At 39.7% G+C, this 21,924-nt stretch overlaps 1 protein-coding gene across 5 annotated transcripts in view; it reads left to right on the top strand.

The window, feature by feature from the left end:
- The first annotated feature begins 4,949 nt into the window (after positions 1-4,949).
- Positions 4,950-21,924, top strand: part of TBC1D2B (TBC1 domain family member 2B) — a 46,151-nt gene continuing 29,176 nt past the window's right edge. For 2 of the 5 annotated variants that reach the window (XM_038184757.2, XM_027465906.3), the window contains exons 1-3: positions 6,236-6,664; positions 13,320-13,473; positions 19,059-19,224. In XM_038184757.2, coding sequence (XP_038040685.1) covers positions 6,308-6,664; positions 13,320-13,473; positions 19,059-19,224 — 677 coding nt within the window. In that variant the 5' untranslated portion in view covers positions 6,236-6,307. Of the gene's footprint in view, positions 5,118-6,235; positions 6,665-6,745; positions 6,880-13,319; positions 13,474-19,058; positions 19,225-21,924 lie in introns of those variants that run through there. The other 3 variants (XM_038184758.2, XM_038184756.2, XM_038184759.2) reach the window with 3 other exon arrangements.

The raw sequence follows: 21,924 nt of genomic DNA, 5'->3' as shown, positions 1-21,924 counted from the left end.
GTCCCAGAAGGAGCACGACATTGTATTTAAATACACAACTGTCCTGCCAAAACACTGCATAAGCATAGCCAGTGCTGGCTTCACTTCTGTGTTGTGCTGTAACATTCAGTGTATCCCCGAGGTTTGTTCTTAATTGATGTTTCTTGTATCATGATCTGAATGCAGTTGGTGCTAGAGATCTCCACAATTACTGCCCAATATCCAGCCTCTTTATTCAGTTATTTCTTCAATCAGTTATTTCACAGAATCATCTAGGTTGGAAGAGACCTCAAGATCACCAAGTCCAACCTCTGACCTAACACTAACAAGTCCTCCACTAAACCATATCCCTAAGCTCTACATCTAAACGTCTTATAAAGACCTCCAGGGATGGTGACTCAACCACTTCCCTGGGCAGCCCGTTCCAATGCCTTAATTTCTTCGCTGTTGTGAAGAGTCTGAATGACCACTTAATACACTGGCAGGAAATAAGCCATTGTAGTTGTCCTTGGTACTCCTTATTCATTTTCGGTTCTTTCATTAACCTTCCCGCAATGCTTTCCTGTTAGCCCTTTCAAATTGCTGCTCCCATATTTGCAGAATACATTGCATCATGTATTCCTTTTCAGTGAGATGGTCTGAAGACAGATGTTTCAAGAAAGAGAATCTAAGTTGTTTTAATAAATACGATAATGTCACCTGCTTCCCCAAATTCTTTCACTTCTTAGGAGAAATTAATTTGTAATGAAAGCTCATGAAATAACATTTGGGAGAGCTGCTTCTGTGTTTGCATCTCACGTTCAGGAAATAAATCAGATATGCCAGTACACATCAGTGCTGTGATGGGGTAGCTATCTGATAACTGCTTGAATCAACTCAATTAAAGCATCAGAACATTCCAGATAAAAGTAGGATTGCCAAAGCCTTGTATTGCTTTAGGTGAGGTATATATTCCGTAAACTTTGTGAAGAATTCCTAAATAATTCAAAGGATGCATTTTATTAATTGTAAGCTGGCAGTCCTCAAGCTAATGACATATGCAATTATCAGTGTTTTCTGTGAAGCATAAACAGTGTTTTACATCTGTTATTGTTGGTATTAATAAAAGGCGATGCTGCAGAAGGCTGTTAGGATTTGGGGTGGGGAGAATGGAATATGTTTGTTTTCAATAAACCAATTAGTTGTTAGAGCAATTCTTAACATATGCCATGAAAACATAGCCTAATTTTTAAGTGCTAGAATTTCCCCCATCTCAGTTATCTGTATTTTGTATATTTTTCTAGGATATAGTTCTCTTTTTCTATACCTATGCAATTTTTTCTATTGGTGCCAATGTAGCCAGGTCAGAAAACCTGTTATGGCCAGGTAGACCAAACACAGAATATGTTTTGATGTAAAGCTGAATTTGTCATATTTTGTAGCAGAATTGGGTATTGGAGACCATCTGTCTGGATATTGCATTTTCTTAGATAATACTATTATTGGATATTTGCTTTAGAAAGGACTTGAGGTTAGTTTGGCTCCAGATTTGAGTGATGTGACTTGCTCTTGATTCTGTGTTTCCTTGATTTTCTGTGTGTTTCCTGTGTTTATCCAAAGGCAAAGCCCAAAATTCCAAAACAGAAAACCACAGGAAAAGCCACTCTGGTAATGCTTGTCTTCAGCAAAAACAAATAGCAAGATAAATTTCCTGCAATGCTTTTTTTCATTACAAATGTAGTCTGGGTTCTAGACCAAATAGTCTAGCTAAGAGATCATGTTTTTTTAGGTTAACTATTCAATTACAGATTCTTATTTAAAACAACTAAATGTCTTTCAGTTTACCATTTTCAGTTTCTTTTGATCTTCTTCAGCCTTGACAATTGTATTTGCCCTTTGCTAGGATATTTGATTCCTTTCTTGAAAAGTGATGAATGGTTCATTAATGAACAATTAATGAATCTGAGTTCATCTTAAAACTGTGTAGCCCAGCATTACTTAAGCTGCTGTACAGGGAAGAAAGGTAACCCTAAGCAGCTTTTCACTAAGTTATTTGTCACTCTGTGAGAGATAGTGCATGTAAAACTTTTGTAACCCATTCTATCCCACCAGGTATTTCCTGATTCTTGTAGCATGCAGTGCTTCCACATCATATAAATAAATAAATAAAAATGACACAAGGATTACATGAGGACTTTTGTTAAAGTCTGTCCTCTGATCTCCTCTGATATTCTTTTTATTTTTTTTTACTGGACACTTCTGTGAGTCCCCATTATAGATATATTTTCTTAGGTTCTCCACTGGGAACCAAGGACAACTTACACGTAGAAAGAAGTTCCACTGTAAGTACCTGAAATAATGAAGCTTCGTTGTAAATGTTTGTATCTCTTGCCCTTTAATCTTTTCCCCTCTACAAGAGTATTCTGGATTCTTCTGCTTATCCTCTTTGGCATTCCCATCAAGCTCTGTCACAGTTGGGAGCCAGTCTGGATCTACATGAAGCCAACAATTAAGTATGTGTGGATTGTCTTGTTTGTTGCTACAATTAAGTAGTTCTGGGTTTTTTTTCAGAAGCGATCTAATTTGACTCTCTCCTCTACGTACATAACAACTTGTGTAGATGTTTTTACAAGTCAGATCGCAGATGTGTAATTAGGAATCAGTGCTGCCTTTAAATGAATTGGATCGTTGTTACATTTTCCTAGTGAAGAGTTCTTGGTAAGATGCAGTGCAACAAAAAGTAAAAGCAATGCATTTATTGTTGTACATTCAGTTGGTTTTATGTGAGACAGTTAACTGGAGTTAAACTAGATCTTTCCTACTGAATCAGAAAATACAGATAAGCTTCTCTGCATATTTAAGGTTTTTGTGTTTTCCGTTTTGAGAAGGAAACACAAAAGGAGAATGTGAAACAGGAAAGGAGCACCATCTAGAGTTTAAAGAGAATGCTGGAGAACAAAAAGTATGTGAAATATTACCCATCAGTTAAAATGTATTGCCCATGTAATTCTTTGGCTGACTTGTTTGTATATAAGGAAAGAAAAGGTTCTGGAAATGTAATAATATGATGTTCTTGGTCACTGTGGTGACAGAGAAGCAGGGGAATGTAGAATGAGATGTGATACAGCTGAAGAATGATGTTTCTCTCAATTACTGCCTTTGATACAGTCTGAATTTTTTTGGTCGTTTGTCTCTTGTGGTAAGTAAAAGCATCTGAAAGTTTTTGGTTTCTGATCTCCAAAGAATTTAAATAATAGTAGGCTAAAACCATTCACTTTTTGAAATAATATAGTTTTCTACACAATTACTAGACCTGAACAGGCTGCAACAGTTCGAAAATGTTCATCTTCACGTTGACAGTTGCAGTTAAAGTTATCTAAGAACCTGCAAATTATTTTTTTAGAACAGAATAAAAGTAACAGTTGCAGGTTTGGACTGACACTGTGTGGTAGAGGGCTTTAGGGGGGTAGTTGCCCGTAGTTCCATTATTCTGGAAAAAAGAACAGTGGATGTTTAATGTGAGTTCTGGGGAAAAACAAAACAAAACAAAACAACAAAAAAAAACAACAAGGTTTCATCTCTAGATGAATCCCCATATCTCAGATGATATCAGATGAGATATTTTTGCTTTTTTTTCTATGAAAGGAAGTAATTTATACTCTTAACCATTCTTATTTTGGAGCTGTGATCTCACTTTAACAAAAAGCAAGGTACAGATGTACTGCTTGTCATTTATTGCAGGTTCCTGCTCTGTTCCTGTAAATATGGCAGCTTGAGATCATGATAAACACTAACTGGACCTTCTCTGCCCTCATAGTTAATGATAGTCTCTCTTTTTCTTGCATATTTACTTTTTTTTTTTTTTTTTAAGATTTTATTCTAAAGGGGATTTTTTTCAGGAACTATGAATGCTTATATTCATTTTAAGATAAAACTGTTACAACTGTAATGAATTAGACCAGTCGCTCATTTTTTCAGAGTATAACCACTATAACACTATTTCAGTACAAAAAAATTTACTTAACTGTTGTAGTAAGGTTAGGAAATACATTCAGACCAAAAGGTTCATTGGTCTTCCCTTCTCAACAGGAGTGAAATTTCATCTTTTGGGATGCTATTTATATTTGTTTTCTAGACTTTTGTTAGCAACAGAATGCCACCTATATCAATCTGTGCATTCTAGACATGAAAACATGAAAAAAAAGAGGCAGGTAAAGGGAAAAGCATTTTTTACAAACATTGTTTTCATGTTAATTCCCCATAGCAATTAGAAATAAGTTTCTGTTATTTACCATTCCACATCTGATCTGTGAAAAAAGGGCATACGTGAAATAAGGAACTTATATCCCCAAGAAGAGGAACTTCCTGTTTACATGAATCAACTGCAGAACTAGGGGATTCTCCTGCTTTGAGTGTTGTAAGGAAGCTGAGCAGCAAGTTAAAAAAGAGAAGTACTGACAGCAAAAGTTTTGCAGGCTTTGGAATCGATTGTCTAAGTTGCTGCAAGATGCAATTATTGATAGCCAGTAGGAGTCATGGGTACTCTGCCTGCAAAGAACAAGGCCTTGCTTCACTAAATCAGTAAGATAATGTAACGGATCAGGGATAAGTGCTGCGGCACTCAAACTTTTCTAAATGATAGAATTAAGGAACAGGCAGCTTCTGAAGGGGTTCAGTGTTTTCCACGTGTAATTCATGTACTGGCAGATGCTGCTTGCCAAGAAAGTCTGTGATGCTACGGGAAGACCGAGAATACTTTGTGTTTGTTTAAGAACATAGTGAGCAGTATATAGGAGAGAAATCTGACTGACCTGACAGGATCAAACCTTCTTATTTTCCACATTTACTAAAAAGCTCTCAGCTTGTAACACAACAGAATCAGTCATTCTGTTCTGAAAAAAATATGGACAAAAATGTCTGGCGTTTGCAACATTTAATCCTTCAGTGCATCACATTTCATGTCACGTGAGTTGACTGGGGAGATCTACTTCCATTCTTCAGTTTCTATTACAAGTTTCTATTGTAGGAGAACATTGGCTTTTTCCTCACTTGACACATTTCTCATCGGTAGGTGACATCCAGAGAGAAGGACTTGAAGAATGCTGTGATTCCTTATGTCATAGAAGTGGATCCCAAGGACAACCACGCTAGATATTCAGGTGCCTTATATCAATTATATCTTTTAGCACAGAATGCAAATGTTGTCCGGCTGATGATGCAGTTACTTTTTACTGAGAAATTAAGGGAATTAAAAATGAGGGCAGACTAAGAAGCTTTTGGGGATTAAGGATTTCTGGATACCTTGAGAACTGCCAAACTGTCAGAATTCAGTCAGGTGAACCAAGTTCATACCTAGCATAATCCTAATAAAGACACCATTGCTACAACAATTGCAACAGCTTTTTTTGACGACAAACTTTTTGTGCTGTCTTTAAAGTTGAGAATGAAAAGCTCGATGTCATTAAATATGCAGTTGCCTCCTCCTATTTTGGGATGATTATGCCTCACCAGGCTCTTTTCTCTATTTGTACCCTAAGCATTAGGCATGTTTGATGGAAATAGGCATACATTGCCTTCCAGACACAGGGAGGAATTATGTGAAGTGTGTACCTTGACCTCTTCACTGTGAAAGTCACAGTGAGAGTCACGTTAAGTCCTCTATTATTAGCACCAGCAGTTCCCTGGAGTCCAAAATGTGCTAGATGTTGCAGAGAAACATATAAGCAGTTTGGCCTGTAGCCTTCACAAGTCTGAAACCTGTAAGCTACAGCTTTTTACCCGTTGCTGTCTGCATATTCCATAGTTTTATTCCCTGTAAATAACAGATGTTGGGATGGGATTTAACATGTGGCAAGAGTTTGTTAGGTGAGATCAAACACTGCACGGAGAGCGTTAGGACAGCATTTGGCACGAGCACTCCTGCGGTCACTGCTGCAACCTTTGGTAAGTTGCTAGCGCAGAGATAAGGCCCTGAACTGGAGAACACACGTTAGTAATGTAGCATCCCGCAGAAGAGAAGGCTTTTAATCTGATTGTGGGCTAGACCACGATTTGGGAAACACTTTTTGACGCGGTGACACAACAGTGGCAGCCCGGCAGCGGTAAGCGACACGCTACGAGGGCACGGAGCCAGGGCAGCGACTCCGCGGGGCGCACTCCACGGCAGCAGCAGCCGCTGGGCCCGGGGCAGCGGCAGCGCGGAGGCCGCGGCAGCGGGGCGGGGGCGGGGGCCGGGCCGGGCCGCACTACAAGTCCCGTCAGGCGGCGCGGGCCCCGCCAGCTCCCGGCGAGGCCGTGGCGGGGCGAGGCGAAGGGAAGGGAGGCGAAGCGAAGGAAGGGCGGCGAGGCGATGCCGGCGGCCGGCTCGGAGGCGGAGGAGGGCGGCGGGGAGGGCGCGGGGCCCGGCGCCGGCGCCGGCTCTGTGGGCGAGCAGCCGGGGCCGTGCTCGCCGAAGCTGTGCGGCTACCTGCAGAAGCTGTCGGGCAAGGGCCCCCTGCGCGGCTTCCGCAGCCGCTGGTTCGTCTTCGACCCCCGCCGCTGCTACCTCTACTACTTCAAGGGGCCGCAGGAGGCGCTGCCCCTCGGGCACCTCGACATCGCCTCCGCCTGCTTCAGCTACCACCAGCCCGAGGCCGGCGCTGCCGCTGGGGACGAGGGGGCCGCCTTCGAGGTGCACAGCCCCGGCGGCGCCGTCGCCGTGCTCAAGGTAGGCCCCGGGGCGCCGTGCGCGGCTCGCCCGGCCCGGCCCGGCCCCTCGGCTTCCCGCTGCTGGCTTCGGTTTGTTGTTGTGAGGGAGAGGAGTAATCCTTCCCCAACCCGGGGCGGATTAGAGATGTCTGGCTACGCCTAGTGTTTGCTTCATCTTTGCCTTAGTGAGGAGTTTCTGAAGTGCCCCGCTGAACGGGGGAGGTATTGCCTCAGGTGAGCGCAGGGCTGGCGCGCTCGAGCGGGTTCTGTGGAGACGTCTCGGTGGAGAAGGGATTGCCAAGGAAATCTGGTGGGCTGTGGGTTTGGAGGCTTTCACTGGCGTTTTTCACTTTTGGGATGTTTATTTTGGAAATATAGATGGCAAAGTCTTAATCTAGTCTGTTCTGGGAGGAAGGAAGAGGAGGGAGAATTGTTTCCCGATAGCCGCGGAGGCTGCGGATCGTGCTGTCTGCAAGGACGCAGACCTTCAAAGGATGAGACTAAACATCAGGCTTGTTTTTACACATCTTTCCTTTGTCGTCATGGCTGGGTGGGAGGGGGGACAAAGAAGCCATTTCCACTTGATAAAGTAGGAATAAATTAATCTAAGACTGTATTATTTTGATTGCTATTAATGCATATATTTTGCTCAAGGAATGCTCTCTGTGTGAGCTTTCACACGAACTGCTTTCTTTTGCAGCAAGTTTCTTAATATCAGATTATAAAGAATCCATGAAGTTATTTAAGTAAAACAGCAGAGCTTTGTATTGAATATTAGAAGAGATCTTTCTTATGTGGTTACTTGGTAGTGGGGATTTGAACAGCGGTAAAAAATGCTGATACTGTAGAATGTGTTTGTATACATTTTTCAATACTCTGTAAACGTTTGTCAAAATAAGGAATTATTAACATACTTTGCTAAAGAGTAAACAAGTTATCTAACTGGAAAACTATTGTGATAATAATTTAACTACGTTTATTTAAGGAGAAACAGTGTAATCAGCAATTTTGCATGTAATCACTTGTAAATATGACTTTTTTGTCCATATAGCCATGTGTTGTTGTTACTTTCCATGAATCTGCCTTTATACCCTGAGTATTTATCTTACAGAAGCTAAAACTGCAAACTGGGTGTAAGGGTTTGTTTTATTTTTATGTTACTATTGAGTGTTTTTTTATATATGGAAATCTTCAGGAAAGTAAGTAGTGCACGTTTTATTTTGGGGATGTTTCTGAACAGGTAGGCCTTTGTTGGGAAATAAGTAGCTTATGATTTTGATTATAGTGGGAAATAACATGCTACCTGTGTAATGAATAGTCTGTCAAACAGTAGTAGTGCAACAGCAGCCACAGGTGCCTCTTCCACTCACGGAGATGGAATTGCTCAACAATGATGCACAAATGTAAGCAACGGGTGGGGGGTGTCCTTTTTTGTGTTTCTGTTGGTATCTTTTCATTGGTGATGTTACTATGCCTTTACTTTTCTCAGTCATTTTTTCCTGTACTCTCTAGGAAAGAACCTATGATAGCTGGAGATCTCTTCTTGTTTCCATACAGAGATTGAGAAAAGTCAAGGTCATTTCTGTAACTAGCAGAAAAAATAATTTATCTTCTACCTCTCATTGTTTTGAGGCTCGCCTTAAAGCAGCAAAGTGATTGTCCATAAAATGCTATTACGTTATAAGCATTTATACAATAAGGAATTAATGAAGATCTCAAGGGATATTGCAGGATCAGCTGGCCTCTTGCAGCTGTGTGATTCACCAGGGGTTAAGGCTTTTGGAGATGGAATTAATTTTCTTCTAGCATGATGGCTCTTTAAAGCCTATAAAAATATCTTGCAGCTAAATTAGGTAGAGACAAGAATGAATTCAAGATGTTAATTTAAAAAAGAAAACCAAAGGACTGGCTGATCCAGCCTCTGTTGAAAACAAATGTGGTTTAATCTTTGAAGAAAACATTACACACAGAGCACGAGGACGAAAGTCAAATCAAATGTTGCCTTCACCCTCTAACTCACATGCCTTATTTTCCTCAATCTGCTTCTTGTTCAAAATTTCCAGTTCTCATCATCTGGTCTTTCTCATTCAGTGTTATAGGCTGAGAAGAGCAGTAAGAAATAAGCAACTGGAATTCCAGATTGCAATGATGGCGCTGTTCAGGAATGCATTATTTCTTCAGAATGCCTCAGTATTTTTGTTAATGTAATGATTTCATCATCTGGATTGCTCAGTCTTTGTATTTTATGGGAACTGAGGATGGTATGATAAAATTGGGGTTTGTTTCTCAGTTTGATAGCAGTCTGAAGAAAAAATACATACTGTAGCCTTCATAGCTAATAAAGCAAATCATTCATTATTTAGAAATGTAGACAATCAGCCTGACAATTAAGTGATTGTAGTTTTTCCTGTGTATTTTAAGCAGTTAAATTACGTTAGAAGAAGCAAAATATATGTAAAAGGCTTTTTCCAACCCCTTTTTAAAAATACATAACAAGTACCATAATTTTAGGTGAAGAGTCAGAGAAAAGTATGCACTTTGGGAATTGTAGATGGAGAATTGTTTGAGAATATTGTGGAAAGGGCCTGATCCTGCAAATACTTGTTGTGGCATAGAATGCTGGTAATACAGTCAAGTGAACATTTGCTCATATTGGCACAGTGAGGTCTGTCATTAAGGGAGAGAAGAATTAGCATTATGAATATATAAACAGGTTGTTTCTCATTAATTTTTAAAGCAGCGTGTTTTGGCTAATGGCTCTGTTCCCTCGCTTTTGAAACAAAGCAATGCTGGCTGGTGATGATAGCCTGTGTGTCTGGTCACTTGTGGGTGGATAACTTCTTTGTGGACAGTGGTGAATTGGGGTGGGGTGGAGAGAATTGCACAGACTTCTTTAAAACAAAAAACAAACACACATTTTTCTGGGTTATTGGCCAAGTAGTACGTGTTCCAGGCACTGCGGAGTTCGGAGCCCAGATCCTTGAAAGTGTTGGACACCAAACTCAGTGAAATCAGAACTATTTAGGAGCTTTTACTCCAATTTGTCAATAATCTTTAAGGCTGTGGCAGTGATAAATGGGGTCTTCGTGAACCTCTCAAGGTGCTGAGTTTAGGTAGTGTTGGTTTAGGACCCAGCATGGTTAGGTCTTAACTCAGTTTAGAAGACAGCTCAGTTGTGAAGGTGATTTGTTTCCTGAGTTGGTCAGACTTTTTTTTTTTTTTTTTTTTAAGACTTTGCTGATTAGTGGTTACAGTACTTGAACTGAGTATTGGGCAGCCCTCCAAAAATAGACATCTGGTTTGCAATTTGCTGTTTGAGCACAACAGGGTTACAAAGTCTTAGGAAATACAGGCTTTCTGGTTGTGATCCCCTTTTCAAAACTGTTTGTATTATTGTCATATGTGTTCCACCGTGGTCCAGGTAGAGGATATCACTGTGCAGTTGTTTTTTCCAAGGACTTTTTCTGTTCATGTCACATATGCATCAGAAGCAGCCAGATCCTGCAGCATCGTTAGAACACAAGGAGGGTTTTAAGTAAATGATGTTGATTTTCCATCCTTTATGTTGAAAAGCACTGGGGACTACACGTCTCTTTACTTACCTTGTCTTCTGCTGCTGCTGTTGCCCACAGGGTTGCAATAGTAGTTCCTTTTCTGGCACTAGTTCAGATGACATTATTGCAAGTGTGGCTTTTTACACCTCTAACACATGAATGCTCTTCTTTGTATTGTTGCAGAATTTGTTCTGTTGTGAAAATGTCATTTTGTCAGAACTAATGGGTATAGTCATGCTGATACAGGTTTGTTCTTATGGGCAAGGGTCATATGGAAAGGAAAATTATTCTACTGTGAAATCAGTAATTGTTGAATTTAATAAGTGATTAAGAAGGCAAGTAGACCATCTGCATTCTTTCTGCTATTCTATTGATGGTGGTTTTTCTTCTAGCAAAAATACTTCTGTTAAGTTGTCAGTGACTAGCTGAGGTTCTCACTTACTGAAGAGCCACAAAATAGATGAGTACAAGTAAGGATTCTTTGCCAGTTCTGATCAGTGCTGTTCCTAGTTAAATGTTCTGTCTGTAATGGTGACCAGTAGCCAAATATTAGATGAAATCATGAGAAAGGGGGCAAGCGTGGGAGTTTCCCCTTCTATGACAGTTAAAGTCTCACATACCAAGTTTGCAGATTTTCCTTTTGTTTGTTTAGGAGGGGAAATGATAAACACTACATTCTGTGTGTGGTTTTAGAAAAAGCCATTTTCCAAGAACCAACTTGAATGAAGAGAAGTCATCATAACACAAGGTCGCAGGATGTTCTTTTACATGTAAAGAAAATAACGTAGATACTTATATGAACTAAGCCAAAAGTGTTCAAAGGGAATGGGAATCCTTTATAGAAAGAGAAGACCAATTATGTTAGGAAGGAATGCAAAATAACACACACAGTGCAGTGGCATGGTAATAAGGACTTCTTGGGAAATGATTTAAAACGGGAAGAGAGAAACACCTACTGCTTTGCCAAGCTGTTTGACACTGAAGGACCGTAACTGCTAAATGCCGCCCTGTGCCTCCGTGCCATCCCATGGAAACTGAGGGCATCTATCTGCTGCTCAACAGAGAACAGGTGCAGATGGGAATTTAAAAGCAATGGCAAGCAGCAGCTCCGATAAAATCAATTCATTGTTTCCTAAAGAGCTTTGGGAAGAGGATAATGGTACAAAATATTACAAGAGCTCATTAAGTTGCACTAGTCATGGGCAGAAGTTAATTGTAGGTATACCTTAGGTTGAGTCAGTGTGAATTACCTCATTAGCTGTGTTGTGGTAGCAGAGAACCGCTTAAACGCAACATCCTCTGTTAGTGGAAGATTTTTTAATAACGAGTGGTTTTCTGTGTGAGCACAGTAAAACCTTGCTTGACAAGGCCTGTGTGAAAATCTCAAGGGAATGTAGATTCTCAGATGTATTAGAAATGGACACTTGTTGCTGAGCAGAACTCCAAAGAACCCTTTGGAACAGCAGGGGAGGCGCTTGCTGCTGTGGTTGTTCCAAGAATGCCAGCGGCACCTGTGTGAATTGGTATTTCACAGGGCCCAAGTTCTTTGATGCTTTCTGAGAAACCACATCGACATATTTAAACTAGTTTGTTCACAAGTCTTTTTTGAAGGAAATATTCCCCTTGCCCCAGTTTCCTATGAGCAAGCAAGAGTAAGTATATGAGACTTGCTTCTGTTACAGAATGTAAATATGTTGCTTACAGGTCTGCCCTAGCAAATGAGGAAGGTGAGCCTACAGCATCCTCTTGTATCTGCTTGGTGTATTGCACTACTCAATTTGTTTTGTGTGTGCTTACTTGATTAGATTCACATATGCATATAATGTGCTGAGAGGAACTGGAGCATCAGCTCCAAGTATTACTGTCCCAGTTTTCTCACTAGCTTGCTTAAATTGTGTTTTGGAGCCATTTGCCGTAGGGTGTTCTGGATATTAAAGCTCATATGGATACAGAAAGGCCAAATTGTAAAATAAAAATTTATCTCTGATTGCTAAACACCAATATCACACACTGCTGATCGAGAGAGAGCACCCTGGGGGGGAGTCAGTTGTTGTTTGCTATGTTGCTTTAGATGTCTTGTAACGAACCGCTCTGAGTTGAGGTACGATGGTAAATGGATCTTTCATTTGACTAGACCAGACGTCAGCGTCTATCAGTAATGAAGATAAACCCGTGCCATTAATGTGCTTTATGCAGTACTTAGTTGTCTCTAAAGAGTAAAACAGTAATTTGCCCAGGTAGTGAGGGTTTTTCATTGGGAATGCCACCAAGCACTTTAGGAGAAGGCAGAGGGACTGGCTAGTGGCAGGACGCTCTGCGTGCTTAATAAGGACTTAGGCAGGTGTCTTTTCACAAGAATTAATTTCTTATTCCTTAACATACCACGTTACTAGCATCAATTGTTTGCTTTAGGTTGGCTTCTGAGGATATGTGTTTTAATTAAAATGACTCTCTTCAGGGAGCTCCTGCAGTGTGTTACCTTTATTTGTCTCTTGTTGGCATTTGTAGACCATCATTTGCCACATTTCGAAAGGACTCATATAGCTGTGATTCTGACTGAGGCTTACAGATGTTTGGCTTCTTGGACTCGTAGTAGCTATTCATACTAACGACTGTAGGCCTGTAGGTTATGTATATGAACACATAATAACACTTGATACAAGATAGCTCATGGGATGATCATGCAATTAGATGGCAGTACGATACATTATTAAATTGTTGGTTTCTGCTGATGATAAAGCAAATAAGTAATGAAAATGGGAATTTTTCTGTGTGTATGGGACTTTTTGTAATAAAGATGTATAGCTGTGTATCTAAACACTTTCTGTGTGAAATATAGGATGCTGCTGTGTTTTCTAGTGTTGTAGTTCAAAACTGGAGAAAACAAATCCTTGCATTTTAAGGGAAGTGGATTCGGTATGGAAGTCAGGGATATGAATGCTTGCACAACGTGTGTTGTCTACATTAGTGGTTATTTCTTTTAAATCATAACTGGTTTGAGGTAATTATAATTACCAGATCAGCAAAGGGATCTGGGTTGTTCCTTTTGGTTGCACTTGGGTATTCAAATGCCTGAGAGACGCACTGATCTCAGTAGCACTCTGCTTCCTTGTGTTGCAGGCAGCAACTCGTCAGGATATGACCTACTGGCTTCAGGAACTTCAGCAGAAAAGGTGGGAGTATTGTAACAACCTTGATGCAGCAAAAAGGGACAGTCGAACTTCTCCTACGCCAAGTGACTTTTCCAAAGGTCTTGTTGCCAAAGACAATCCTGGTAGGTTGAAAATTTGAGTAAAAGCTGTGTGTTTATATTCAGTGTAAGTTAATGAGCACAAGGCATAACACAAAAGAAGAACAGTGACCATAGTCTTTGGAATTTTTGTTTCATCTTTTTAAGTAACTATTTAAACTGCATATTTTGATGATACTGAAGTAACATGACATAAATGTAATTGTGTGTGATTTCATCTCTCTTTTGAAACCCATTGATTTCTTTAAAAACAGATTTTAAAAAATCAAGTAAAACAGAGTATTTCTATGACTAGGTTTCATGAAGAGGCCAAGTACAGTTGAGGCTTGTTGTCTTTTTGTAGTTTTAGATTCTTAACAGATAGTGTGTTCAGCATTCTGAATGTGAAGTGCAGGTATTAATGGGAGCAGGTATATCTTGTCTTCTGAATAACTGGACTTTGTTCTTGGAAATAACCATACTTGTTTTTTGGTGTGGTGGGTGTATACTTTGTGGTGGTTGTGATAAATACTCCTTGCTTTTTGCAGTTGGAAGACAGTTTGCACAGAGCATACACACATGAAATTCAGTCTCCATAATAGCTTCAACCAATCAAAATGTAATTTTAGACTTGAATCAGAGATATAAAAATGTAGCAATGTATTGTACAAAAGTATTCTGCTTTTTTGACTACACTGCTTTGACACTTCTGAAATGTTTCATTTCTAGATGGTTACAAAAATGAGTTGCTTGCTTATTTCTGTGACTGATAAATAAGCAAGCATTAAGAAATCCTATTCTATGCCAAGTTAAACATGTTAGTAAAGCTCTTTGGATTTAAGCAGTGTCTTGAGGTCAGGCATACTTCATCAACAAACTTTATATTTGGTTGTTTTCAATCTGCTCCTCCTGTGAACCCAGAAATGTTAAGCTGTCATCTTCCCCTCCCCCTGTTCAGATCCCATGCTGCCGCTTTGTCCTCTAACCCAGTTTACTGCTTTCATTTGAGAGCAGCCTGCTTGTGGCTGCTTGCTCAGCCACAGCTGGCTTCGGAGTCTGTTTCAGCAGGAGCTCAGCTTTGTGTCAGCTACGCCAGTTGAATAGCCAGCCACTCTAAACAGACGCTCAGTTATCTCCCTTGGTCTAGCACTGGTGCTAGTCTCACCCTTCCTTATGGTAGTGCAGGGAGTGAAGCTGGCAGGAAACATCTTTGTCTCCACATTAGTTTTTGGCTGGTGTGGCTTCCTGAAGTGGTTTACTGCAGGGACAGATGAGTGCTGGGATCACTGCAGGAGAATTGGTGGGAATATGAAGTAGGGTGGTTTGAGACGGCCTTTTTGTTGGTAGACAATCTGGTTAGCAGCTTGTCAAAGCGTATGCTGCAAAAATAGATGTGTTGCTGTGTAAAGACCTAACAGCTTGCAGGTGTTGGAAAGGGTAACAAGGTTTTCTTCTCTGAAATCTTTCTTGTTCTACTGTGAGCCTCTCACTCTCTTGCTATGTATTCTCCCTTTTTGCATTGTTGTGTGGTATTTGTTTGACCTTGTGCTGAGTTGGTTCAAGTCAAAGTTTAGCCAAAAGGGAAGGTTGTTTTTTGTTCTGTTTTCAGCTGGATTACTGAGTGGAATATATTTACTGTGCAATCAGGTGACTGGAGGAGCTGCTGGAAGTGGAAGGGAGGGGACAAGGGGTTGAGCAGCTGAGGATGGAAGTCAGCATGCAAGAGACAGGAGTGCCCTCTTCTGGGAGCAGACTGTTGGATTGGATAAACCGTATTGTGTGATTTAACGCCACATCTGTGTTCTTTCTGGCTTGTGCTTGTACCTCAGAACTGAGGTACACTGTGAAACTCATCTGTCTCTGCAGTCTGAGTACTGTTCCCTCATTCCTGCTTTGCTTCAGATGTAGCAATAGCAAGTGAAAAAGTGCCATCACTTTGGATCACTTTGCTGTGTTTTTTTTATAAGTTGTTGGGTTTTTCTGGATCAGCAAGATGAGCAAATTTGTTATAGGACTGTGGTGATATTTTTTTTAAATTCATTAAATCCAATGCAAATAATGACAAAAGGGAATGCATGGGCTGAGTAGACCTATCCCTTTTGTGGACAGCCAGCAGGTAAACTCCATTATGTGTAATTTGAAACTGCATCTGTAGTATCTCATTTGTGATACTGCTTATCGCAATACTGATTTTATCATAACTAAACCGTTTAAGCAGGGATTACTTCAGGGGAGAGTGGGAAGAGCCTGAATTATTATTTTTACTTTTCAAAGTACTGCAAAAGTTTTCCGTAGGACTCTTTAAGGCGCTGGTTCCATGCCAGTGACTAACCTCTGTCTTCTAAAAAGCCCTTACTGTGTGTTCAAAGATGTGCTTTATACTGGAGCACAGAAATTGGTTTCTTTTGCTAGGGCTTTAATGTGCTAGGGCTTTAGGTGCTATCACTAATGTTTTAAGTGGGGAAGTAGCCTGCTTTGGTCCAGAACCAAAACTGCTTGCTGTAGTCTTGTCTATTTTGTGCCTCCCCCTTTTCACTCCTGTATGTGTGTGTGTATATATATATATTTATTATTATTATTTATTTTTATTTTTTGAGCTGTTTTTGAGTTCAGAAGTCTGGAGGTCTGGAGTAACTGGAACGTATGTAGGGTTTGGGGAAAGCTTCATGGATCAAGTTTAGAATTTTTTTATAACAATCAAAGGAAGTGGTAAAGATGTGGGAAAATGGTTTAAAACATTTTTCAAGAGGGTTGTGGGAAAGCTTATGTAACAAAAGATTCTGTAGGATTTGTAATGGAGCTGCTTTAGTACCATGTAAGTCAAATAAATGATTTTCTCTTTTTAGGATTTGATTCTTTTTAATTGGTTGACTGTTTAAGTCTTCATCATTTCAGCTCTAAAGTAGACCATTCTTAATTTCTCAACTCTTAATTTGCAGTAATGCAAAACGGTATGTCATGTCTTTCTAAGATTGCAATGTTTTAAAATAAGTTCAAAAATGAGATTGGGGAAATGTTTGCATTAACAGCCATGTTGCTGTGCTGTATCTGCAGTGGAGTTCACACCTCCAATCAGTGTATTCAGAAAAAAGTCACAACTGGATGCAGATGTAAAAATCAGATCTTGACATTACTTTGTCTGCTGTCGTGAATATTTCTCTTAGATTACAGGCCACTGTTAATTACTAGTTAGTCATCACTGGTCTGTTGCGTAGAAAGGATTTAGTTGCTTTGTAGGAGGTATGCCATTTAGCAGAGCTACACCCCAGGTGCACATGGGGAAGTTTGACGTTAATTTTTATTTTTCTGAACTGCTTTTGAACCCTGGAATCTCAAAACAGGTATATTATCTAGCCTGTTACAGGCTCTTCTGCAAAGAAAGACTCCAATTTATTAATTTCTCTTTTAAAACCTGAAATAAACTTTTGAAGTGCAGATATTACAGTATTAATCTTACCTCCCAAACACAAATAACTGAGTTTTCATGTGTCTTTCAGCTATAGTTATTCTTAAAAAGAAAAAAAAATAATTAAGAGGTTCAACAATAAGCAAGATGATTAAAATATGACCTTACCACTGCTCAGTGCAGGAGGTATGGGCATGAGTAATATCAGCTAATGATTTAATAAGTAAGTTGTCCCATAAGGAGTTCCTGTGCATTATGCAATGCACAAATGGGGCTTTTGGGTGGGTATTTTCTCCTTGGCTTTCTCTGTATGTTCTTGTTGGCAAGAAAGTTCCTTTGTCTAAGCCATAACAGATGCAGTAAGAACCATCTTTCAAAAACTAACTCCTTTTTTCATTTTTTTTTCCTTGCTGCATAAATGTTTTTGGCAGTACGGAAGAGCAGGTGTGCTTTCTCAAGCTGCCTTACCCACTTAAGCTGTTGAACAACGGCTTTATATTCTGGGTCACCTTGACTGATGGATTCTTTCCGCTGTGGAAGGCTCACTTTTCTCTACTCCCATTTCAGCAGACGTTCAGTGGTACAGTTCAAGAACTCAGTTGATATTTTTCAAATCTTTTTTTTTTTTTACCAGCTCATGTTACAGAGCAGAACCTGCTGTGTGTGTTAAACTAGCTGTAGATCACAGAACATCCTGAGTTGGGAGGGACCCACAAGGACAATCCAGTCCAGCTCCTGAATGCTTAATGTCCGAATGCTTACATTTTATTTGAGGACGACTGAAGACTAGTCAAGTTCTTTCAGTTAGTTATGTTATGTGGCTTTTAGAAGAAGAAATTACAAGACGGCAAATAAGCTAGCTACCTGTTTGGGCTCTATTTCGTTCATTTTGTCGTATACAATTTATTATGCTAGTGATTGTTTTTGTATGCTTCAGCAAAGAAACATTGCAGAGATGCAATGTGGTTTTGGATTTCAGTTCTTTATTCCCCTCTGGTGATACTATGCCTATATCATGGGATTGCTGTTTTTCTTTCTTTCAAGTTAATAGACAGAATCAGTGCTCAGATAAGAACATTTTCATAATCAACATTGAAACACCTTCACTATCTGTATTCATTAAATAAGGAGACTGGAGGAGTTATTACAGAAAGGCAATTATTTTCTTCTTTTTTGTTGCATGTTTTGCTTTCATAGTGAGTTTTAATGACACATTCTTTCTTCCAGAGCATGTACCTGTGTAGGATACTTGTGTTAGGATAGCAGTGAGCCTGAAGCACCAGAAAGCAAAACAACAACAAAAAACAAATAACCAACCAAAAAAAAAAAAGACACAAAACAAAAACACACAGGAAGCTGAAAAGGATGAAGGGGAAGATGCTACAGAGTTTCATGCTAGGGCCAATGTATGTTTGTTTTGTGCCAAAATGTATTCTGTTATAGCAGCTGGGAAATAATAAAACCATTGCATACCTAAAGCGTGCTCAGAGGGAACTGAATCTTAAGCTCATCTCATTTTATGCATATGCTTGCTTTTGAGATGATGCTCAGTGAAACATGGCAGGTTAAATGCAAGTAGATTTTTTACTGAATTGCCAAAAATATTATTTTTTTTGTTACTAATAATATACTACTCCTTTCCATGGCACGTGAGTTTCTTCTCGAACTGCAGAATTTTTATCTGAGTGGTATAGCTTTCGTACGGCTGGGGTATATGTTAGCAGCCCACTTATTTATTTTAGATATGTGCCTTATTGCTGGTTGCACTAAACATATTGCCGGGGTCAGGAGCGGGGGGTATGGATTGCGTAGTGTAACAGTGCTGTAGTGATGCTGTTCCTGACTTAGGAGTTCTGATAGACCTGAGGTTGTTTTACAAGGGGCTTTATGGGTTAATATAATGAATCCACCTTAATTTGTATGGCTTCACAGCTGCTTAAACTAGATGAGTCAATATTGGCTAGTTGAGGTTATGAGTTGGTCATGAAATAACACTGCAAGAGCATTAACACAAGTCCTGTTATCAGAAGTGTGTGGCTGCACTGAGAGCTTACTGAGAAGGTGCCTTTTTAAAAGTTGAACAGAGTATTTTTACAAAGTTAAGATACAATTTAAGATAAAATCCTGACTACATTACTAACAGACTTAGTAATACATTGCTTTATATAACAGCTGCTCTTTTACTCACTGAAAGTTTTGCTTTTTTTTTTTTTTTTTGGAATAGATTTGAGTATCCTAAGCCAAAATGCTTCAGCAGAGAGAGCTAGAACTATTCTAGCTGTGGAGACTTCTCCTACAGAGCTGGTGGGGGAACAAGCAGCTTCCCAGCCTGCGCCAGTCCAACCAAGTGCCATCAATTTCTCACTTAAACAATGGAGCACTGAAATCAAGTAAGTTGGTGACATGGGGGAATGATAGCTGCTGGCAGAGACAGTTTCCTACTTGAATCCTACAGATCTGAAATACATGAAGTTTGAATTCCTGAGCAAAAATGTGGTAGACCCGTTCTGAACAACAGCAAACCCACAGCCTGTCCCCTCGCTCTTACTGAGTTTACTCTTTAGTATTAGTTGTTTTAAGGAAAGCAGCAATATTCTTTTTCAGCTCTCGTGTTTACAGTTTCCTTCTGTTTTTTTTTTTTCTATTTTACTTTGCCAGCATAGACGAATCTTCCGCTTCTATTTGAAGGATATTGCAGTACTATTACAGAGCAGTTCACAAAGCAGAGCTGTGGCTTGGGTAACTAGACCACATCCCTCTTCAGCTGTCAATAAAATGTTGTTTGGTTTCAACAGCAGTGCACGCTAAGTTAAACATCCCTTTTAAAGCCTTCCTGTTAAGCACAGATCTGAGAGGTCACAAAGTATGCTACTTGGCTTTTTTTTTTTTTTTTTTTTAACGGCTGTAGATGCACAAGAATGTTGCTCGTGTTTTAAAACTTCCTTCTTGATTTTTTTTTTCTGAATTGCAGGCGATGTGCTTTGGGGAAGTCTAGATAGAAGGGCAGTGTCAGGGTAAGCTTCTCAGTGTTGCCTGGTTTGTGTGTTCTATTGTTTCCCTTAAACAGGGCAGAAAGGCTGGTAGTTGAGCTAGGGTTTGGGAGGCCCTATTGGTGGGAGAGAGTTATTTCTGGTGGTCCAGCAGCTATTCTAGCATAACATTGCTGGCTCTTTTGTGTGTAGCTGTGATCCTAATGGTTTGGAGTCTGTGCAGATCTCTGCCAATATGTAAGAAAGAAAACTGCACGCTCTGAAGCTCTTGTAGGGTGAATGTCTCCTTCCTCTATTCCACTCTTTCTGGAGATGTTCAGCTGCAGTGGTTCATCTCTGAAAATGTTCCTGGAAAAAAATAAGATAATATCTACTAACAGGTTTTGTTTTTTAAAAAAAAAAATGAAGTTACGGATTTTTTTTACATGGTGTACTCTAGTGTCCCCTCTAAATCTTAAAGCAGGCATTCCTTCTTGCAAACTGATAACAGTGTGAAATGGTGTTACTGTCAGGATTGTTCATTATGCTCAAATGTACTCTCCTGAGCTTTTCAAAAGTCATTTTGCAGAGGATTTACTGAGCCAGCAGTGAAAATCTGAAGTGTATATGTGGACAGTTGCACACTGTCTTTGGCCATGTCTTTTGTCCCTGAGACAAGAGTGACAACCTTGTCAGAAGCTAGTTAGTTGCACAGTAACATGCCAAAACCTCTTGACAGATGTGTTTGCCTTAGCAGAGCCCTTGCAGGAACTTGCTTTTAAAGCTATGGACTGGTATTACCCCTGCCTGTTTTGAGCTAGCGAGTCACAAGCACTTCAGTTCCTGTGTCTAGTAAGATAAATTTGCTTTGGGATTTTAATCTGTAGCAGTCATCTAATCTATGCTGTTTTCACAAGAAAGAGGGATTTTCTTCTCTGAAGGATTGATTACAGGCAATTCCTTTTAATGGCTGTTAACAGCTGCTCCAGAGCGGGCTAGGGCATTTATAACCTTAATTTGAGCTTCGTCTGTGTTAAGTGTTTAAGTAAGCATAGTTATGTGCTTCCAATTCCTAAATCTTTCCCTCATTTAGTCCTACAATGAATGATGCCCAATTGATAAACATGACTGTTCAGTAATAGTGCAAGTGTCCCTCAGGCAACAGCCTTTCTCCTTGCACAGCTTTGGTTTATGCTTAAGCCATTTTAAATGGCATTCGCGTGAAAAAGCATGGATTATGTAGGTTTTATATGTTAACATGTGCAAGGAATCAGGCTGCATATACGATCTCAGTTGTCACTTTTGATTGACAAGTGATCTTTTACTGGACTGATGATCATTCATGCGTGTGCCACAAGAGGTCTGGTTAGTTGTATTAAACCTCCATGTAGGGCAAGGTTGTTAATGTTTTCATAGTGGAGAAAGGGAATTATTAAACTTGAGAATTAATCACCTCTAGAAGATGTGTGCACTATCTAATATCCTGTTGGATTGTGACTAGTTTTAACCCCAGTGTTAGAGAATCAGTCAAGGTGTCTCTAAAACTTCAGAGAATTTTCCACATTACTGGAGGATGTATTCAAGTATCCATAATGTCTTAGTCATGGACTTAGCTTTGCTCTTGAACACACTTACGGTGTTTTTGCCAGAGAATGTGTTCCTATAACAACTGCATTTATATCCTAAGGAGCAGTGGTGAGTTAAGGTGGAAGAAAGTGAAAAACGGGTCTTTGAGATAAGCTGTATGTATGTTTACAGTAGCTAAAGCTGAAACATGATTTTCTATTTCTTTAAAATCTATCTTTAAGCACTGATGGTGTTCAAGCCTGATTTTTTTTTTTTGTCTCGCTGTCACCTTCTTGCATCTCTTGATTGTGTAGAACACACACGAAAGTATACCGGACGTGGGTAACGTCAAGTTACATAAAATAAGACTTAAAATAAAAACATTTAAAAATAAGGAATCAGTAGATCATATGTTCAGATCTTAGTTTCTGTTATACTTTGCTTAGGAAAATAAATGGTTTTGTTGTTTTTTCAAATTTTCTTATCTAACAGAAAGCAATGAAGCTGTCATAGTAAAGTACATGTAACAATTCTGTGCAAGAGCTTTACAAAAAT

Source organism: Anas platyrhynchos, chromosome 11 (assembly GCF_047663525.1).
Source record: "Anas platyrhynchos isolate ZD024472 breed Pekin duck chromosome 11, IASCAAS_PekinDuck_T2T, whole genome shotgun sequence".
Lineage (NCBI taxonomy): Eukaryota > Metazoa > Chordata > Aves > Anseriformes > Anatidae > Anas > Anas platyrhynchos.
The sequence above is the reverse complement of the archived record's forward strand: the minus strand, read 5'-3'. Positions and strand labels throughout refer to the sequence as shown.